The sequence below is a fragment of the Ptiloglossa arizonensis genome, chromosome 13 (genome assembly GCF_051014685.1).
Source record: "Ptiloglossa arizonensis isolate GNS036 chromosome 13, iyPtiAriz1_principal, whole genome shotgun sequence".
NCBI classification, from domain to species: Eukaryota; Metazoa; Arthropoda; class Insecta; order Hymenoptera; family Colletidae; genus Ptiloglossa; species Ptiloglossa arizonensis.
The window spans coordinates 11,098,853-11,115,050 of NC_135060.1; the positions used below are offsets into that span (position 1 = coordinate 11,098,853).

General features: G+C 40.1%; 2 protein-coding genes across 5 annotated transcripts in view; one reads left to right on the forward strand and one right to left on the reverse strand.

Annotated features, from left to right (window-relative positions):
* The window catches only part of 5-ht7 (5-hydroxytryptamine receptor 7), a 253,640-nt gene extending 238,733 nt beyond the window's left edge, over positions 1 to 14,907 (forward strand). For 2 of the 4 annotated variants that reach the window (XM_076325887.1, XM_076325890.1), the window contains 2 exons: positions 1,764 to 6,210; positions 7,757 to 14,907. In XM_076325887.1, coding sequence (XP_076182002.1) covers positions 1,764 to 2,390 — 627 coding nt within the window. In that variant the 3' untranslated portion in view covers positions 2,391 to 6,210; positions 7,757 to 14,907. The remainder of the gene's footprint in view (positions 1 to 1,763; positions 6,211 to 7,756) is intronic. The other 2 variants (XM_076325888.1, XM_076325889.1) reach the window with 2 other exon arrangements.
* Positions 1 to 16,198, reverse strand: part of Bic (bicaudal) — an 82,947-nt gene that overhangs the window by 58,660 nt on the left and 8,089 nt on the right. The gene's annotated exons all lie outside the window — the stretch shown is intronic.

Genomic DNA, 16,198 nt, shown 5'->3' on the forward strand with positions numbered 1-16,198 from the left:
TTTATAACTCGCGCCGTTTACGCTCCAAATTTATTCACCCGTAAAATACTTATTGTTCGCGCTTCCAAAAACGCAAATGTTATTACGGGGTTAAAGGTCCTTCCAACGTTAAAGTACAAATCGTAGATCGCTTATTGTTCACTTCTCTGAATATCAGCGGTAACGTATCGGAAATTGAAAGAACTGTGTAACGAACGAGGGTATGGAATGTATGAGGATAAAGAAATTAGAGAGCACGCTCTAGTGGCTCCTGTGAATGAAGCAAACAGTAGGCTATCGTGTAGAAAGTGCAACTGGGATTGAAATGTGAAAAAAAAAAAATGGTACAAAAAAGAAGGTGTAAATGAAATGAAAAAAGAGCGAAGAACCAAGCGGAGAAAGATGTTGCACAAGAGGTTTGAGAAAGTAATTAAAAGGAAACGAACCTGCGAGCCTCTGGAGAGAAAAAATATTAATCCTCGTTTCGTAAGCAACGAGGAAAGGTCGAATCTAACGATCACCGAAATAAATTACGTCAATTTTTTTTCATTCCAGTACGGAAATTTTAATTCCGTTGTTCTAATATCAGATTCCAGAGGTTAAATTTGTATAGGTTTACGTTAAGTACGATTAAACGAGGTTTGTTAACAATTGTCGTTAAAATTACACGAAACTTACGCGTCATTACATGCATCGAAACACTATCGTGGTTCTACAACAAAGCTGGCAATTTCGTGTTTACTATGATAACTGTTTCTCAGTGCCCAGTTTCTCTGCTATACACAAGAGACATGTTTCTCTACAAGGATTGAACGTTGTTAGCGTAGCCGCAGATTTCGAGTTCAATTTATGGCATGTAATTCGCGAATGTGTCGAAAGCATTCTTGGTTGAACAATTTTTCTTGGTACTTTATGGACAATATTCTCTATTCACCGATATAATTACGCGTTTCATCCTTGCGGGTATTTAAATAATTTAAACAACTGCACCGATTGGAAACATTGCTCGCGATATATTATTTTCAAAGAAATTTACATTTATTTTATCAAACGATTCTTGAACGCGTTATCATTTCAATCATGGCATTAGTCTTAATGCCCGAAACTATTCTCTGTTCTCTTTTACATTATAATATAATTTAAAACAAAGTACCACGATACAGAGACACGCAATGTACTAAACTCTTTATTGCCTTTGTATTATTGGGTTGTTTGGAAATCATTTCGTTTTCCAAAATGGAGAATGTACAATTTAATAAAATGTTTATACACTCTAAAAGAATCGTGTTTCATTTCCACCAAAAAAAAAAACGAAATGACTTTCCGAACAACCCAATACTTTTCAAAATTATTTACGTTACAATTACAAGGTCCACGCTGCTCCGTTTCAATGCCCTCTCTAGGTAATTTCCTAATAATTCACCGTTTCCAGTACCAACCTCTCGTGCATCCACTTACCAGAGACTGAAAATTGATCAATAATTTTCCCGACTTGGTTAATTTTTTCCCCCAGTAGCGGCTCGTTCTTTCGAGTCTTCCATCGAAAAGGCAATAATCCCATCGTAACACGTCCACAGACACGTTACTCATCTTGGAGCATACACGACAAAGATTTATCACCGTAGGAAAAGGGAAAGCGTTTCCCTTTGTGCTGGCAGATTCTCGTACACGTGCGCAAATACGCTATACGTGTATGGATTGATCGTAAACTCGTAAATAATCGTAAGGCGACAGAAAGCTGGTAAAAGAAACCACTCAGCGTTCCTGTGAACTTTCTGTTACAGTGTAGCGGCCACGCGGTACGGTGTTTCGCGGGAGGGCCGCGAAAGAGCAACGAGTCCCAGTGTCCGATGTTGCAGAAGCTCGAGAGGCCGATTCTCTCATCGTCCACGACGACCACACCACCGACGAAGTCGACGATCGTGAGGAACCACCTGAACAGCACCTGCAGCGTGACGAACTCGCCCCATCAGAAGAAACTGAGGTTCAATCTGGCCAAGGAGAGGAAAGCCAGCACCACCCTTGGCATCATACTGAGCGCATTCATTATTTGTTGGCTACCATTTTTCGTACTGGCCCTGGTCAGGCCGTTTCTCAACGACCCGAACGCGATCCCGGCGTTTCTATCGAGTCTGTTCCTCTGGCTCGGCTACTGCAACAGTCTCCTGAACCCAATTATCTACGCGACGTTGAACAGGGACTTCCGGAAACCGTTCCGGGAGATCCTCTACTTCCGATGCAGCAGTCTGAACCACATGATGAGGGAGGAGTTCTATCAGAGCCAGTACGGTGATCCCATCAACAATTACGAGATCAAGGCCGGCGAGATGGACGGCGCTGAGTGTCTCGACAATCACGGCGTCGAGGCGATCGACGTCGCCGCGAACGCGCCCAACGAAAGTTTCCTGTGATCCGGAAGACACATGTCCCTCGTTTCTCGGGAATAACGATCGCGCGAGGACACGCCGAGTCCTGGAACGGACACGGATTTACCGCGATACCGTATCGAACCTCGTCGTCGAAAATACATCATCGCGGTGTAGGCCCGCGCGGAACGTTCTTCGAACGCATTGAGATCCGGTCGACGGGTATCGATCTTCTTCGATACAATCGCGAAACCATGACACGGAGAACCGTAATCCCGAAAATACTCAACGTCGACTGTGACCAGTTCGTCGAGACGTAAAACATTCCCACACCGGTGAGCCAACCGCGACCGGACCCTTCGCAATCGCGCGTTCGATCGCGAACGGTGAGAAGCGGTGGTGACTCGCTCCCTTATCATAAACGATCTATAAAGCCTGACGAATTGCTCGCCCTTCGAAACGATTCGTCGAGCAATTTCTCAGCGCCGCGGTGACGTCCGCGATATCCGTGCCGTCCCACGGTCAGGTCAGTGGACAGCTTGAGCGACCGCGTGAAATCTTTTCCGCAACGGTGACAAGCCGAGGAAACGGTCCCTGGTGTTATCTCGACCGAGTCGTATTATCGGTGACGCGCGACAGTGTCCGTAGAAAAACGGGAAGGACTCGCAGGAGTCCCCGTAGGAGCAGCTCCTTCGTTTTAGACCGCGATTGCACCGAGCTTGACGCCGCTAAGTAAGATCCTCTCGGCCACCGGAGGAGTTTCCCTCTCGGGACTTTAACGCGACTCGATGCTTCCTCGGAGACACGAGGCGAGGGCAAACGTAGGATACCTTTGACGCGCGACCACCAAAGTACGTCTTTCGCCTAATGTAAGCAACCGTGTAAACGACGAAGCACTGCACTCGTGGAAACAATTACGAACCATACACACACACACACACACACACACACGCGCGCGCACGCACGCGCGCGCGCACAGGGTGTTCCTAAAGGGTGAAACTTTAGTAGCGTTGTCCACTCGTTGTATCGACAGAAGAAAAGAAAGAAAAACGATCGTAGAGACACGCCAAAGAGTGATTCGTTTCCAAGTTACGATACGAATGATCATTAGTTTGCGATTAGTCCCCGTAACGTCGTTACTCTAACGCCGAAACGATGGATACGCGTTTCGCGTACGGACCAGGGATAACCAGAGACACCCGGGAGACTAATGGCACGCTAATATCATCAATCATATCGTTAGCCGGTATCCAGCCACGATTGTTTATATTATCCTATCGTATTCGAGCGGATTAAGTCGTTATCCCGCCCGAGCGACGCGACTGTGACGCGATTGAAAGAGTTATCACTGGACAGTCGCCCGCACACGTCGAACCTTTAAGCCATCCTTCCACCCGAACCAAGCGATTGCGACGCGATCGAGAAGATATACATTTGACAATCGCTTGCACGTGAACCATCCGGCAGGTTTTTCAACACGAACGACACGACTGCGATGCGATCGAAACATTATCACTTGACAATCGCTTGTACGTCGAACCGTTGAGCTGTTCCCACGCCTCGAACCAGGCGGTATTGCGATGCGATCGAAAAATAATCATTTGACAATCGCTCGCACATTGAACCGTCGAGCTCTTCTCCCGCCTAAACGATGCGCCCGCGAATCGAAACAATTATCTCACGAGACGTCCAACATTTACATACATCGTACACACCCGCTTCGTTCACCGACAGGATCTTCGAGCGATCGATCGATGACCGGTGATTGGCCATCCCGGTTGTTTGACAGTCGCTCGAAAATCGTACTTTCTTCGCTATTTTCTTTTATTTTTATTTTATTTTTCTTCTTCTTCTTCTTCTTCCTCCTCTTTTCTCGAGCGCGTCGTTTAAGCGGGAAAACGGTTTCAGAATCGTGCTCGCTACTCGAACACGAATCTTCGTGAAACCGTAAGTTGGAAACAAAGCATTCACCGACCTGTGATTATACGTATAAAACATTTTTTTATCGGTACGAGTGGAATGCGCTCCCGAAGGTTAACGTATTTTAGTATCACCCTGTACCGTACAGAGGGTATGTAAGTAATCTATGTAGTATCGCGTCGATAATCTTGAACGGTGTGTAATTAGCAAACGGGAGACGTCTCGAAAATAGGGACTTCTCCGAACTAAGTGTGCGAAACGTGTCTACCAGTACGCACGAATCCTCCGTGAACCCCAGAGCTTTACGTTCGAGTACGTTTGAGCAACGTGATACACACGTGCGAATCTCCGACTCCTGATCGATGTAATTGCCGTTGTTCCGGGTGAAAATACTTCGCAGCGGTTCGTGGTTACCGGGATAATCGTTATGGATAGATGAATATTGGAACACGCGTTGGTAACAACGGTTTAGGAACGATATTTTATTTCTTGTGTTCACCTTTAACTTTCTCGAGCTTATCGAACCGTTACAGCGTCTAATCACGATGAGTATCCAATATGGGGTATAAAAACGAAATTAGAAGTGTTTCGATGATTCTCCTAAATTTTACGTAATGATATTATTCCTCGTGAAACGAAGAAGATTGATCTTGTTGTTTAAACCGAAACGATAAATTTTACGAAACACATTGAATATTGATCTTGAACCGCGTTCCAACGACAAGGGCGGAGACATCGCATCGGTGTGTTTAGAAAACAATGTTTCGAGGCCATTTCGAAGCGGAAATAGTTTTCGGTAGAATAGTATCTAGTCCGTGGAAGTGGAAGTCGAGCAAATAAGAAATACCATTGGGAAGCGTCAACAGGAAGATCTAGTCGCCGGTTGGAAAATAACTCGTGACACAGGAGGGTTGTAAAGCCGTCGAAAGTCGTGGTTTCTCGCGCCTCTGGAGTGCGATTATGGGAAAGTAGCTTCCCATTTGAATCGTTAACTGAACTTACAATTAGTAAGTCGGAGAGGTTCGTGCGAATGATGAGATTCTCGAGTAGATAATCGTCCAATCTAACGATAAAAATTGTTCCGAATAAATGAGAAACGATGCGTTTTTAGAGGAGAAGGGAGAATGGTGTCCTCGAAGAGGGAGAATACGAAAGAAAGGGATAACGATGCGTTACGGAAAAATTGAACGCGAAAATTGTGTCGGAGGTACGAGTAGTATTAAATGATCAGAATCGGTAGAAAATTGCAACGAACGGGAAGATATTTTGAATTAGAGGGCAACGATACGTCGAGGAATGTTAAGAGATGTATCCTCGGGCCGAAGACCGCAATCGATCGGAAACTCGTGGAATTGAATTTTCAGCATTGCCAGCGGGTCGACTCGGATGGGTGGGTGAACTTCGAATTTTCACAGCGTCGAAATGAAAAATTTATGTCGCTCGTACGCGTCCGCGGATATCTACCTTCGGAACAAACGGAAATCTACGAGAAAGAAGCATGCCGAAACGACCGGGACTCTATGCTACAATTTTTACGCAACGGACGAACAATTGTCCGCCATTACGCGTGGAATTCCTTTTCAATTTTACAATGAATCCAAACGGGACACTTTCGAATCGAATGAGAAGAGAAATTAGTTTCAAGGAGAATTAATTTCAATAAAGAGTGAACGCAATTGTGCAATCTATACATACGAAATTAAACTTTACGGTAGAAACGGTAGGAAGAAACGTCTTACGATCTTAAAACGTATTTTTCCGTAACGAAGATTTTTTATCGAAATTTGTCTCGATTGCAGTACTTTTGCTTGATTATAGGTGAGATGTGTTCGATATATCCGAGGAATCGAAAATAAAAACATCACCGGTCCAATTCGACGCAATGTTCGAACATCTAATGAACTTTGATCGGATACACCGTTTGGAATAAAAAAGAAAAGACAAAGTAAATAAACATTTGTGATTCGATCTCGGTAGTTTTTCAGAGAGTAAGACAAAATAGTCTTCGCCTGTATTGTACCTTAACAATTGAACGATAAACCGAGAACGTATGAAATTTCGAGAAAAAAAAGAGCTAAAAATTTACAAATAATTACTTACGTGTAAAAAAAGCAAAGTATCAAATGAGTTCTCTGTCTTCGCTATTTTTTCTTACTCTCTCGAAGGAAGATAGAACTGCAATTTACAGATAAACGAATTTCCATGGAAGAAACAATCAACTGTCAACAACCTGTCTTGGTCGAACATCGCTTTCCATGAAACAATGCATTTCCCTGCACGTTTGTCCGTTTCCCCCATCGACGCTGGACGATAACAAAATCCTGAACGAAATCCTGTCCGATACTATCCATCGTTCGGTTGTCCAACGATCGTGATTGCATCGCTCGCGGACTGGTCTCGTGAAAAGCTGGGGGCGGAAAGTACCATCGAGAAAACGTGAAACGCGAAACGTCTCGTATAACGATCGATCGAAGGATGCATCGTAACCGGGCTTAAAGACGATCGTGAAGCGTCACACGACGCATTATACCGATTACCGGGGTGAACTCTCGACGTGTAACCCACCTCCTGTCGAACAACGCTCCAAGTGTAGCGTGCACTGGGGCCACGATGAAATTTGCAAGACATTAGGAGCAGTTAGAGCCAGTTTAATTCCGATCGAGGCCGAAGCAGCGCAAAATCCGATTGAAAATCTCGGTTGGCGATCGATGATGTTCGTTCGGCACACGCGAGAAACGCTCGCGATAAACGCTCCCAGATCGAAAGATACCAACCGAACGATAATAGTTCCATCCACCTGTCAGTAACCCTCGGCCATTCAATCTGTTCTCTTGCATCGATTCGGTCGTTGCTCCGTTTTCGAAACGTCACGAATACTACACGAGATTACGAGATATCGAAACTGTTAAACTGTACACACTTACTACGCGACCTGAGTAAAACGCGTTCGAAGATTTGGCAATCTAAACATTTCGACAACGTACGACGATTTATTACACTTGAATTTTTAATCGTTCATCTGTCGTTCGAATTCTACTTTTTACTCAACGAGTAACGGATATAAAGACGTTCAACTTTTATCCGCTATTGGATACTTTTATACGGATAAGAATTATGCCCATCTCTGTCCGCAATCTCGCGCGAACACGAGAAACACAGTAGCGACGATAGCAGGTTTAACAATCTTGAACGGCCGGTTAATTTTGTCGCGACTGTGATAAGGGAGGCGAAATCGTCCGTCAACAGAAGTTTATTCCACGTATTTCGTAAAAAAATGTGCTTCGACTGTAACTGTCACTCTTTATCGTTATCCGTTACTTGACTGTGTCCGGTTGAGCCTTATTGACAGGTTCGAATCATTCCCGCTGATAGTGACTTTAGAAAACTGTTACTCGATAGAGCACCACTTACGGATCTATGTTTGTGCAACGTTTCGTAATTATTGCGACGCGGGGTGAAGTACGTTTCTAAAGTTTGCTTCCTTGTTGTAGGAACGTCCAGTACACAGCCGATAGTGTACATATCGACGTCGAAATTCACCTGGCCAAACCTTGGTTGCGTTGGTTCGCCCGTACGCGAGAAAGCTACAGGCGAAACGAGGGAAACCGGTGCGACACGACTTCGACGAAACGCGTAGTATCCTGACCTGAATCTTTTAAGGCAGCCTCTGAAGAAAGGAAAGCTTGCGGGTAGACGAGTAATAAAATCGTGGTACCGACGAGCTATAACCGTGTTGGCAGCTCCGAAACCGGAGTAGTATAACTCGATCGCATGCAAAACAAAACAAACGTGGTCGATCCACTCAACGCGATATTAGCTGTATAAGGTTCCCGGTGAGATGATTAGCTCCAACGGTGTTCGCTTTATACACCTTTCCCTGTTTCTTTCAGCTATCGATTCCTCCCGAAACGTTATCGGCCAAAAGTGTGAGACCACTTGTCTTATTGTTGCATCGTAGGAGGGGCGTTTGAAAAGTTCGCGAACTCGCATAGAAAGAAATTATTTATTTCTTCTCGGTCTCGTTTTACGGTACAATCTTTCTTGCGGTCAATAAATTTGGTTCAAGTATACTCGAACGTCGCTACACCCTTTATAATACGAGATCTGCTAAATAACTTTCCGCTGCAGCTGTCGCTTCTTCGTTCGTTGAAAATTTACGCTCAGATAAAGATTGTTTCAATTCAGGGAAGCAGCCAGAGGTCCAACGAGACTGTATTAAACGAATGTGGGACGTGTGGTCTCGATTGAAAATGAATTTCTTGAATTTTTGTCGTCACGCTCATGTGTGCATTGCCACGATTCATTTTTCTTCATAAAACTTATTATATATTTTACTTCTCGTTGGCTCGCGCTAATTTAATGGCTATTTATTTCAAATTGAGTGGGAGCTGATTTTCAACGAGTTTATCGAAGACCAGCTAGTCTTTGCAATTTGTCAAAGACTAAAATTCTATTTAGATTCTTACCGCGATACTATCGATAAAATTCATTTCTAAGCTGGTATCTATTTCTATGAAAATTATTTAAAAGTATTATTTTCTATACAAAAATATTCCATTGCAGATACACACGTTTTCCTGTCTAACTATGCGTCCCCTACTTTCCGTGAAATTTGAAGAAACTAATATTATATTCAAAATAGATTTCTATTGAGTGTGAACCGATTTAAAACCGATTCGTTACCTCGAGTTACTTTGTCCGTATGCATTGACTCGTTTAGTTCTTCGAATACTTTAAATACCGATTTCGCGAAAAATTTTTATATGGAAATATCACAACGCATTCTATAAATACCGTGCATACCGTTCACGCGAGTCTGTGTCATGAATGTACCGTCACTGGTAGACACGTACTACTAACAAGTATACAAATATTATACAAATATAGGCGTAATTATGTATGGTGCTAAAAAAAAAAAAATAAATCATTCCAGTCAACGGCGATAACTTCGCGAGATGAATGATTTGGTTCTAGCTATAAGAACCGTGCACTTTAAATGTGATCGGGTCGAAACTTTGCAGAAATAACTTCTGACAGTATTACAAGTTAACCGCTATTTTTATATACAATGCCACATTGTTACGTTAGTCTTGAATGTTTTATCGTGTAAAATATTTGTTACGTTTTACTATTAGTACTGACATAATACAAAGGGTAGTCCGTATACCATGGTCACTTAAAATATTCTCTTATCTTTTGAAAAAAATAAACTTCGCGTATTCAGCTTGAAATCTTTTAAGAAAACAAATATTTTATTAACATCATATCGACACCACCAGGCTAAACAAACCATGAAATTTTGTAATGAAATAATTATCGAAGATAATAGTTTGACCGATCACGATATACAAGTCTCCCTGCATATTACGTTATATGCAACGTTTCAAGTAGTCGAGTGTTTTACGAAAATTGTACAAATTTTGTGCATTGATATCGTAAAGTGCGTAAAGATTTCAATTCTTTGAAATAGGATCACGAATCAATGTTGTAGTATCGTTATATCATTATTTATTTATTTCTGTGATAGTTTTTTTTTTTGTTGTACAAAAGTTTACATTCCTTTTATCAGTGAGATCTGTTACGTAATGCCTATTAGCGGTTGACAGTAATTAGTAGAGACTAGTGATAGAGGCAACTGTTTAGTAGTCACGATGGACTATCACAGTAAATACCCTTGACTATTACTAACCACTGATAGTTTCCATTGATTACTACTAACCAACCGTAATTATTATTGACTACTAGTAGTTGCCACATAGTTGTTACCATACGTACCGCTAGTAGTTAATACCGCATACCACAAACCATTAGTAGTCACTCTTATCTACTACTAACCATCGGTAGCTGCCATCCGTTACTACTAATCGATATTTATCATTTAGCTAGTAGTATCAGCGACTACTGGTGGTTCACGGTGACTAGTACAAACTCCTAGTTACTGTTAGTCACTATACTTATTTATTGAAACTTACTTATATTCATTAATACCTCTAATATTTGTTACTCGCTATTGAAAGCTAACTGCGATGAATGAGCACGAATAATCGCTAAGAAATAATAACTACTATGTAATATCAAGAGCCTAAATGTAACTTTAAGCATACGAAAAATATACTAAATCTGATATTTACTTGCGACACAAAATTTAACTAAAATAAAAAATTGTAATTCTTAAACAACATAAAATCGCTTCAAGATAATATAAATATATTATCGAATTAACAAGTAGTCCTATTTTAAAGGAATAATTAGATACTGTTAAGCGAATTGTCAAATATACCGTTTGATGAAAAAGTTTGTTAAATTCGAACAATTTGTTACTTATGTCGTGAAAAGAATTCATGTTATGGCTTATCGTTAACATTCATCGTTTTCGTTGTACAATGTTGAACGCTAAGATTTTTTTGTTTTCATGAACATACTTAAAAGTCTATTGTGCACGTTACATAGTAGAAAATTTAATTATCATTGTTTGTAGCGAGGCAATGTTTCTCTAAAGTTGCGACCCGGTGAAAAATTAAGCGTAGTATAAATTAACACGGTAATTGCTACGCGCGTTACGTAAATTTTCAAAACGTTGCCCACGAAGGAGCGTGCACCGTGGAAACAATATAAAACCTTTAGGTGAATAGGCGATAATGAAACTTAACTCTAACGCCAGTAAATTTATCACAGTTTGCCGTGATAATTACAGTGTTGCGCCATTCGTTTAACCCTTCGTTTCAAGATACTGGATTTTGATGCAAAACAAATTTTCTAACGCAAAATAGTTTTTTCTTAGCGAACTTGTAGCAACTCAAAAGTATATACATCTCAATGTTGAAACGTAGATATTTTTGAAAAATTAAAATTTTGATATTTTGAAAGATAATAGCGTCGGAAGAATGATTATATATGTTTCGAAATTCATACGGGATTAATAAATTACGAGTTTTGTGTCGATAAAAATAGCGCATTTTATACTCTATCAATGTTATTAGAAATCACATTACGACACCCTGTGTTTCTGATAAAATAGCTTTCTCATTTTCATCTCTATTTAATTAAAACCTTTATTTTCATCTCCATCCTAAATTGCTTAAATTCAGAAGTGTATTCTTGCATCCCTATTACTCCATTGTTACCCGGTATTAGCGAGATTTTACTTTATTCTAAGCTTTTTTAATTTAAATCTCCTCCCATCCTCATTCATACCAGATTAGGAAGGATTTACTTTGTTTTAACTTCCTTTAATTTACGCCGTCTCGCTTACCCAGTTTTCTGCGCGTCTCAATTTTCATTTAATTTAGATTTCTGAGATAAGCCAGATTGGCAAGGCTCTGCATTGCAAAACTAACGAAATGAAATGCAGATTTCAAGACGGAAAAGCAAGTAATCACGCGAAACGAAGGGTTAAATAGTGTCGCTCGAAAGCCAACATTATGGACCTGGCCAGACTTGAGCCGATTCTTTAGCACGAACCATCTAAAGCCGCTTCCTAAGTGATTTCTCATTTAGACTTTCTCACTACCAGATGCTTACCACGTCCCAGCTCCAAGTTAACACTAACAAAGTCTTTCTACTTACGTTTAGCGTTGCGATACAATTCTCGTACAAAGTTGGACAAACTCTATCCAGAACGATAATTGATAACTATCTCGAAGTATTCGAATAACAATATGAAATATGAAATTATCATATTTGTCGTGTCATGTGAAATTATTTGTTCTATCGTTGAAAGTATTGATCAAGAGATATTGTCAACTGTGAAAAAATCTAACTCGGAGAGCAAAGATATACTCGTTGCGTTCAAATTCGTGGTAAAGTTGAAAAATGGACACTCGAGTAAAAACATGGCTTTGGGTCGTTTATCTTGGAACTCGGTTTAAGTCTGACCTGATCCTCACCGACGCTCATCGTTCGTTCGATCTCATAGCGAAGCGGTACCCCGTTTTAAACCAGGGAAGAAAGACGTATCACTAGCTAGACAATCCTAGACGTTTCTTATGCGAGCTGTTTGTATGTGACGTAAATCAAAAGTATATTAAGGTGGTATGTTTATCGGTAATGTCAGTCGGTGTGGCGAGAGCAATCTTTCTAATTTTCACGAATGACGCGACCCTCTCGCTCTCTACAGAGGTTTTACAGAGACTCGAAGGGATGAAAGAATCTAGAAAACTTTTAAGCGAATAAGAAGCTAGGCCGAGCATGTTTGAAAATCGCTACGTTAAATGTGTAATCGGGTACAAGGATTTAAACGAGAAAACGAACACCCGCGAATGCGTCCGTCGAAATCCTGAAGAACCGCGTGTGAATTTGTTCCTTGATATTTCGACACAGTTGGATGTAATTTTTAAAGTACGAACGGTAGATCAATCTAGCAAGACAAACGGTGTATCAACTTCAATGTCGCGGAGACGTCCGACGAAATGCAAGCGTAATGCTATTGGAGAGTTCTTGTACGAAAGCAAAAAGCACTTGAACCACTTGCGAAAATATATGGAAAGAGGTTGAACGATAGAAAAATTCAATGAGTACCGTACTCGAATTCTAAGAGGTTTTCAGCGTTTAAATTTGTCCCTTTTTTTCACGAATCTTAAGCTAATTTACGACAGATGAATTTTGTAAACGGATTTAGCCATTAATGAAGAGCAATAAAGTAAAAATAAAATACAAATCTTCTATCTTGAGCTCAAAAAATCCCAAACGATAGGTAGATTGATGAGAAAAGAATACGAAGGATAAAAGTATCGGTGGAGGGTGATTATCGAAGTTCGGGAAAATGATTGCAGAATACCGTACTTTAAAGGTTAGTATCCTCTAATTTCTGTAATCAGCCTTCGGATTCTGACAACAGGCTGTTTTCGCAGAATTCTTTGGAACTATGTCCTCGTTTGAAACGTAGCAAGTACTGTCCTAGAAGATATATATCATTGTTCCTCGAAAGCTATTCACGAGAAGTCGTCACGACGTAACTATTTCGATGTAAATATTTTCTGCGATGAAATTACACGGCGATTACGAATTCGATTCCAGCGCAAGCGATCGCCAAACGATTGTACGTTTCAAAATGGATTCAGTTATCTCGACTTTCTTCCTTTGAAATCGTTAATAAGTTAACGAGAATGAGAATCAAGAACTCGTACCGTAACGCGTGGAAAACGAGGCGCGTATGTACGTCGTCGTGATCGTTATAGCTAATGATGTTTTAGGAAATAAAGTTAATGGTTAACGCGTTAAATTTAGAACACCGTCTATGTAGGAACTCGGACATAAATCTCTATTGAATCTCTGCTTTCGTTCGTAAGCGTGAAGATTTACCGAAGAATAAAATCGACGTTACAATGTATGATCATTTCACGAACGTTTACATTATATCGTTTTACATTGTTACATCGTTCGCAAAATCGGGCAAAATTCACGGACATTTGAACAATAACGAAAATACACCTGCATCGATGCGAATCTTTAAAGCGAAGTATCCAATATTTGTCCATATATTGAACTATCGTATTACATAAATACTTATCGCAATAACTTTGTTCGTTACAGAGTAAAGTTGAGAAATTCTTCCCGTATACGTAAAATTAATTTGGTAATAATCTAGAATCGAATGTAATTTGTTAAATAAGGAAATTAAATAGTAATTTTGACAAAATAATTTTAATAAAATAACTATCGATACAATAAATAATAATGTCCGAAATGATATATTTAAAATTAATATCGAATAGTAATATGAATAAGTAAATCACGATCGTGCTTGTATAATATTTTATTTTTCTTGTTCCGAATGAAGATCATCGAACGATAGTCCTCGTATGAAATTCACGTTTTTATGATTTACAAAACTCGCTGCAATCATTATTCCTTGCAAAGTATTGACTCATCTACCAACGAAGACATTGAAAACGATCATTTTCTATCAAATGCTTTCAGAGAATTTACGAAATATATTTTTAGAGAATCGTATACTTGCTCATTTTCACGGCGAACGTTTGACAAACGTTCGATAAATCGCGATGCTAAAACGAGAGATTGAATCACGATCAGAGAACCGAATTCAAACAGAGGGAAAAAAACGAAATGCAATAATTATATTTTGCTTTAAGGGTTCAATCGTGCGTCACTCGGAAGACAATCCGATAGATCGGAGCATGTGACCTGAATTTAAAAATAACACACACCGTGCTTCCTGACATATTCCCAATCGGCGACAAAAGGATCCGGAAGTTTTGCCCGAAGTTCGAACGACGTTCTCGATACGAACGGCACAATAGAAAAGCACAAAGGTATAATTTTGTCACTGTGTATTTTTGATACTATATCGATAACTTCGTTACGTTGACGTTGAAATGTAACGGACGACACAGTCGTGACGCGCGATTTCAGTTTTCGGTGTTCGTCAGCAGGATTGAGAAACGTCATCAAACGGTACCTCGCGCGAAACAAATTAAACCGATTATTTCTGGCGACGAGCGACGCCCAGACACGTTCTTACATAAATGTAAACTCTCGAAACGCAACGTGATTATTCTCTGTAGATAAAATAGAGCATAAACTTTTTATGTATGACCTCGTACTCGTGTCACACCGGCATATAGAGCGGGTCGATGCGAGGAGCTACGAATATTCTAAAATAAATATCATCATGACTGAAGAAGACTACTCTCACTCTGTACCTTTCTTTTCGTTCGAAGTATCCGTTCCGCGGTTCGTTGAACGCTTTTATATTTTTCAGTGCAACAATGTACAATAGAAAATATGTGACCCCTTTCAACGTGTCGCTCGCTCGGAGACGGAGCGCGACGCAACGAAAGGGAGGTACACGAAATTGAATCGCTCTTATCATTCCTTGAAGCGAGGCTCGCTTGAGCTATATTTATACCGGAGAAAACAATGAGAAATACATAATAAGAGCAACTGAAAAACGCTGAGAACGAGTAGGAAAAATTGAAAACGAGTGGAATATCGTTGCATTCGATCGTTGGATGGTTTTTCTTGACCTTCAACAGTTACATATTCTTTGTTTGACTTAAAATCGTTCAAATACTCGGAAATCCTGGGAATTTCGAAAGTCTCATAAATCTCATGGATCTGCAGTCATTTCTATTGGATTCACGAATCTCACGAGTCCCGATTCCAACCTATTGGTTCTTACTACTCCATTATTTCCTTTATCGAGTTTCACGAGTGAATTTCGACCTCCATCTAGATCTGTTTTTATACTGAACGAACTTTAAAAGTTTAAACGTGTCTAAATTAGCAAGGCCTGCATGATCCACGAAACCTTCAAGGCGTATGCAGCACATGTGGCGAGCAATCAACAAGGAAAACTTAAAGTGAAAAATTGATCCTGCAATAAACACTTCCTTGTTGTATCCGATTATTATAGACAAGGTAAGATTTCGTCAGGATAAAATAAAGGTTGCGAAAGTTTTATGAAAGTTTTTAAAAATGATAATTTGCAGATTTTTAAATCCCGATTAGGAGATTTATAGTCGGTGTGAATACTTCTCAGACCACGTACGAAAAAAAACACAATTAAGTCAAAGACACACAAAAGACACTGTCAGGGACAAAAAATTTCTTAACATTTTGAGTATTTAGCTACTCGTTTCGATGCATATTTTCTTTTATTTTAAAAAGCGATTACAAATACTTCATTAAAGACATCTCGTTAAACGTAAAGGTGTGAAGTCTGTGTTCTAATCGAATGCCAAAAAAGTTATCCCTTGAAAAGTACTTTCGAGACATCAAAAGCCGTTGAGTGCATACTAAAAAATTAACGAGAACTAGAACTTTCACTGGAGACCCTCTTTCAATATTTACATAGCCATTCGTTTCACGGTAGCACTGCTTTTTCCATAGTTACGCGTGAAAAAATGATCAAGAAACGCGTTTCGGTAATAAAGAATTAAAAATATGAAAGCGGTGCTTTTACACCCATAATT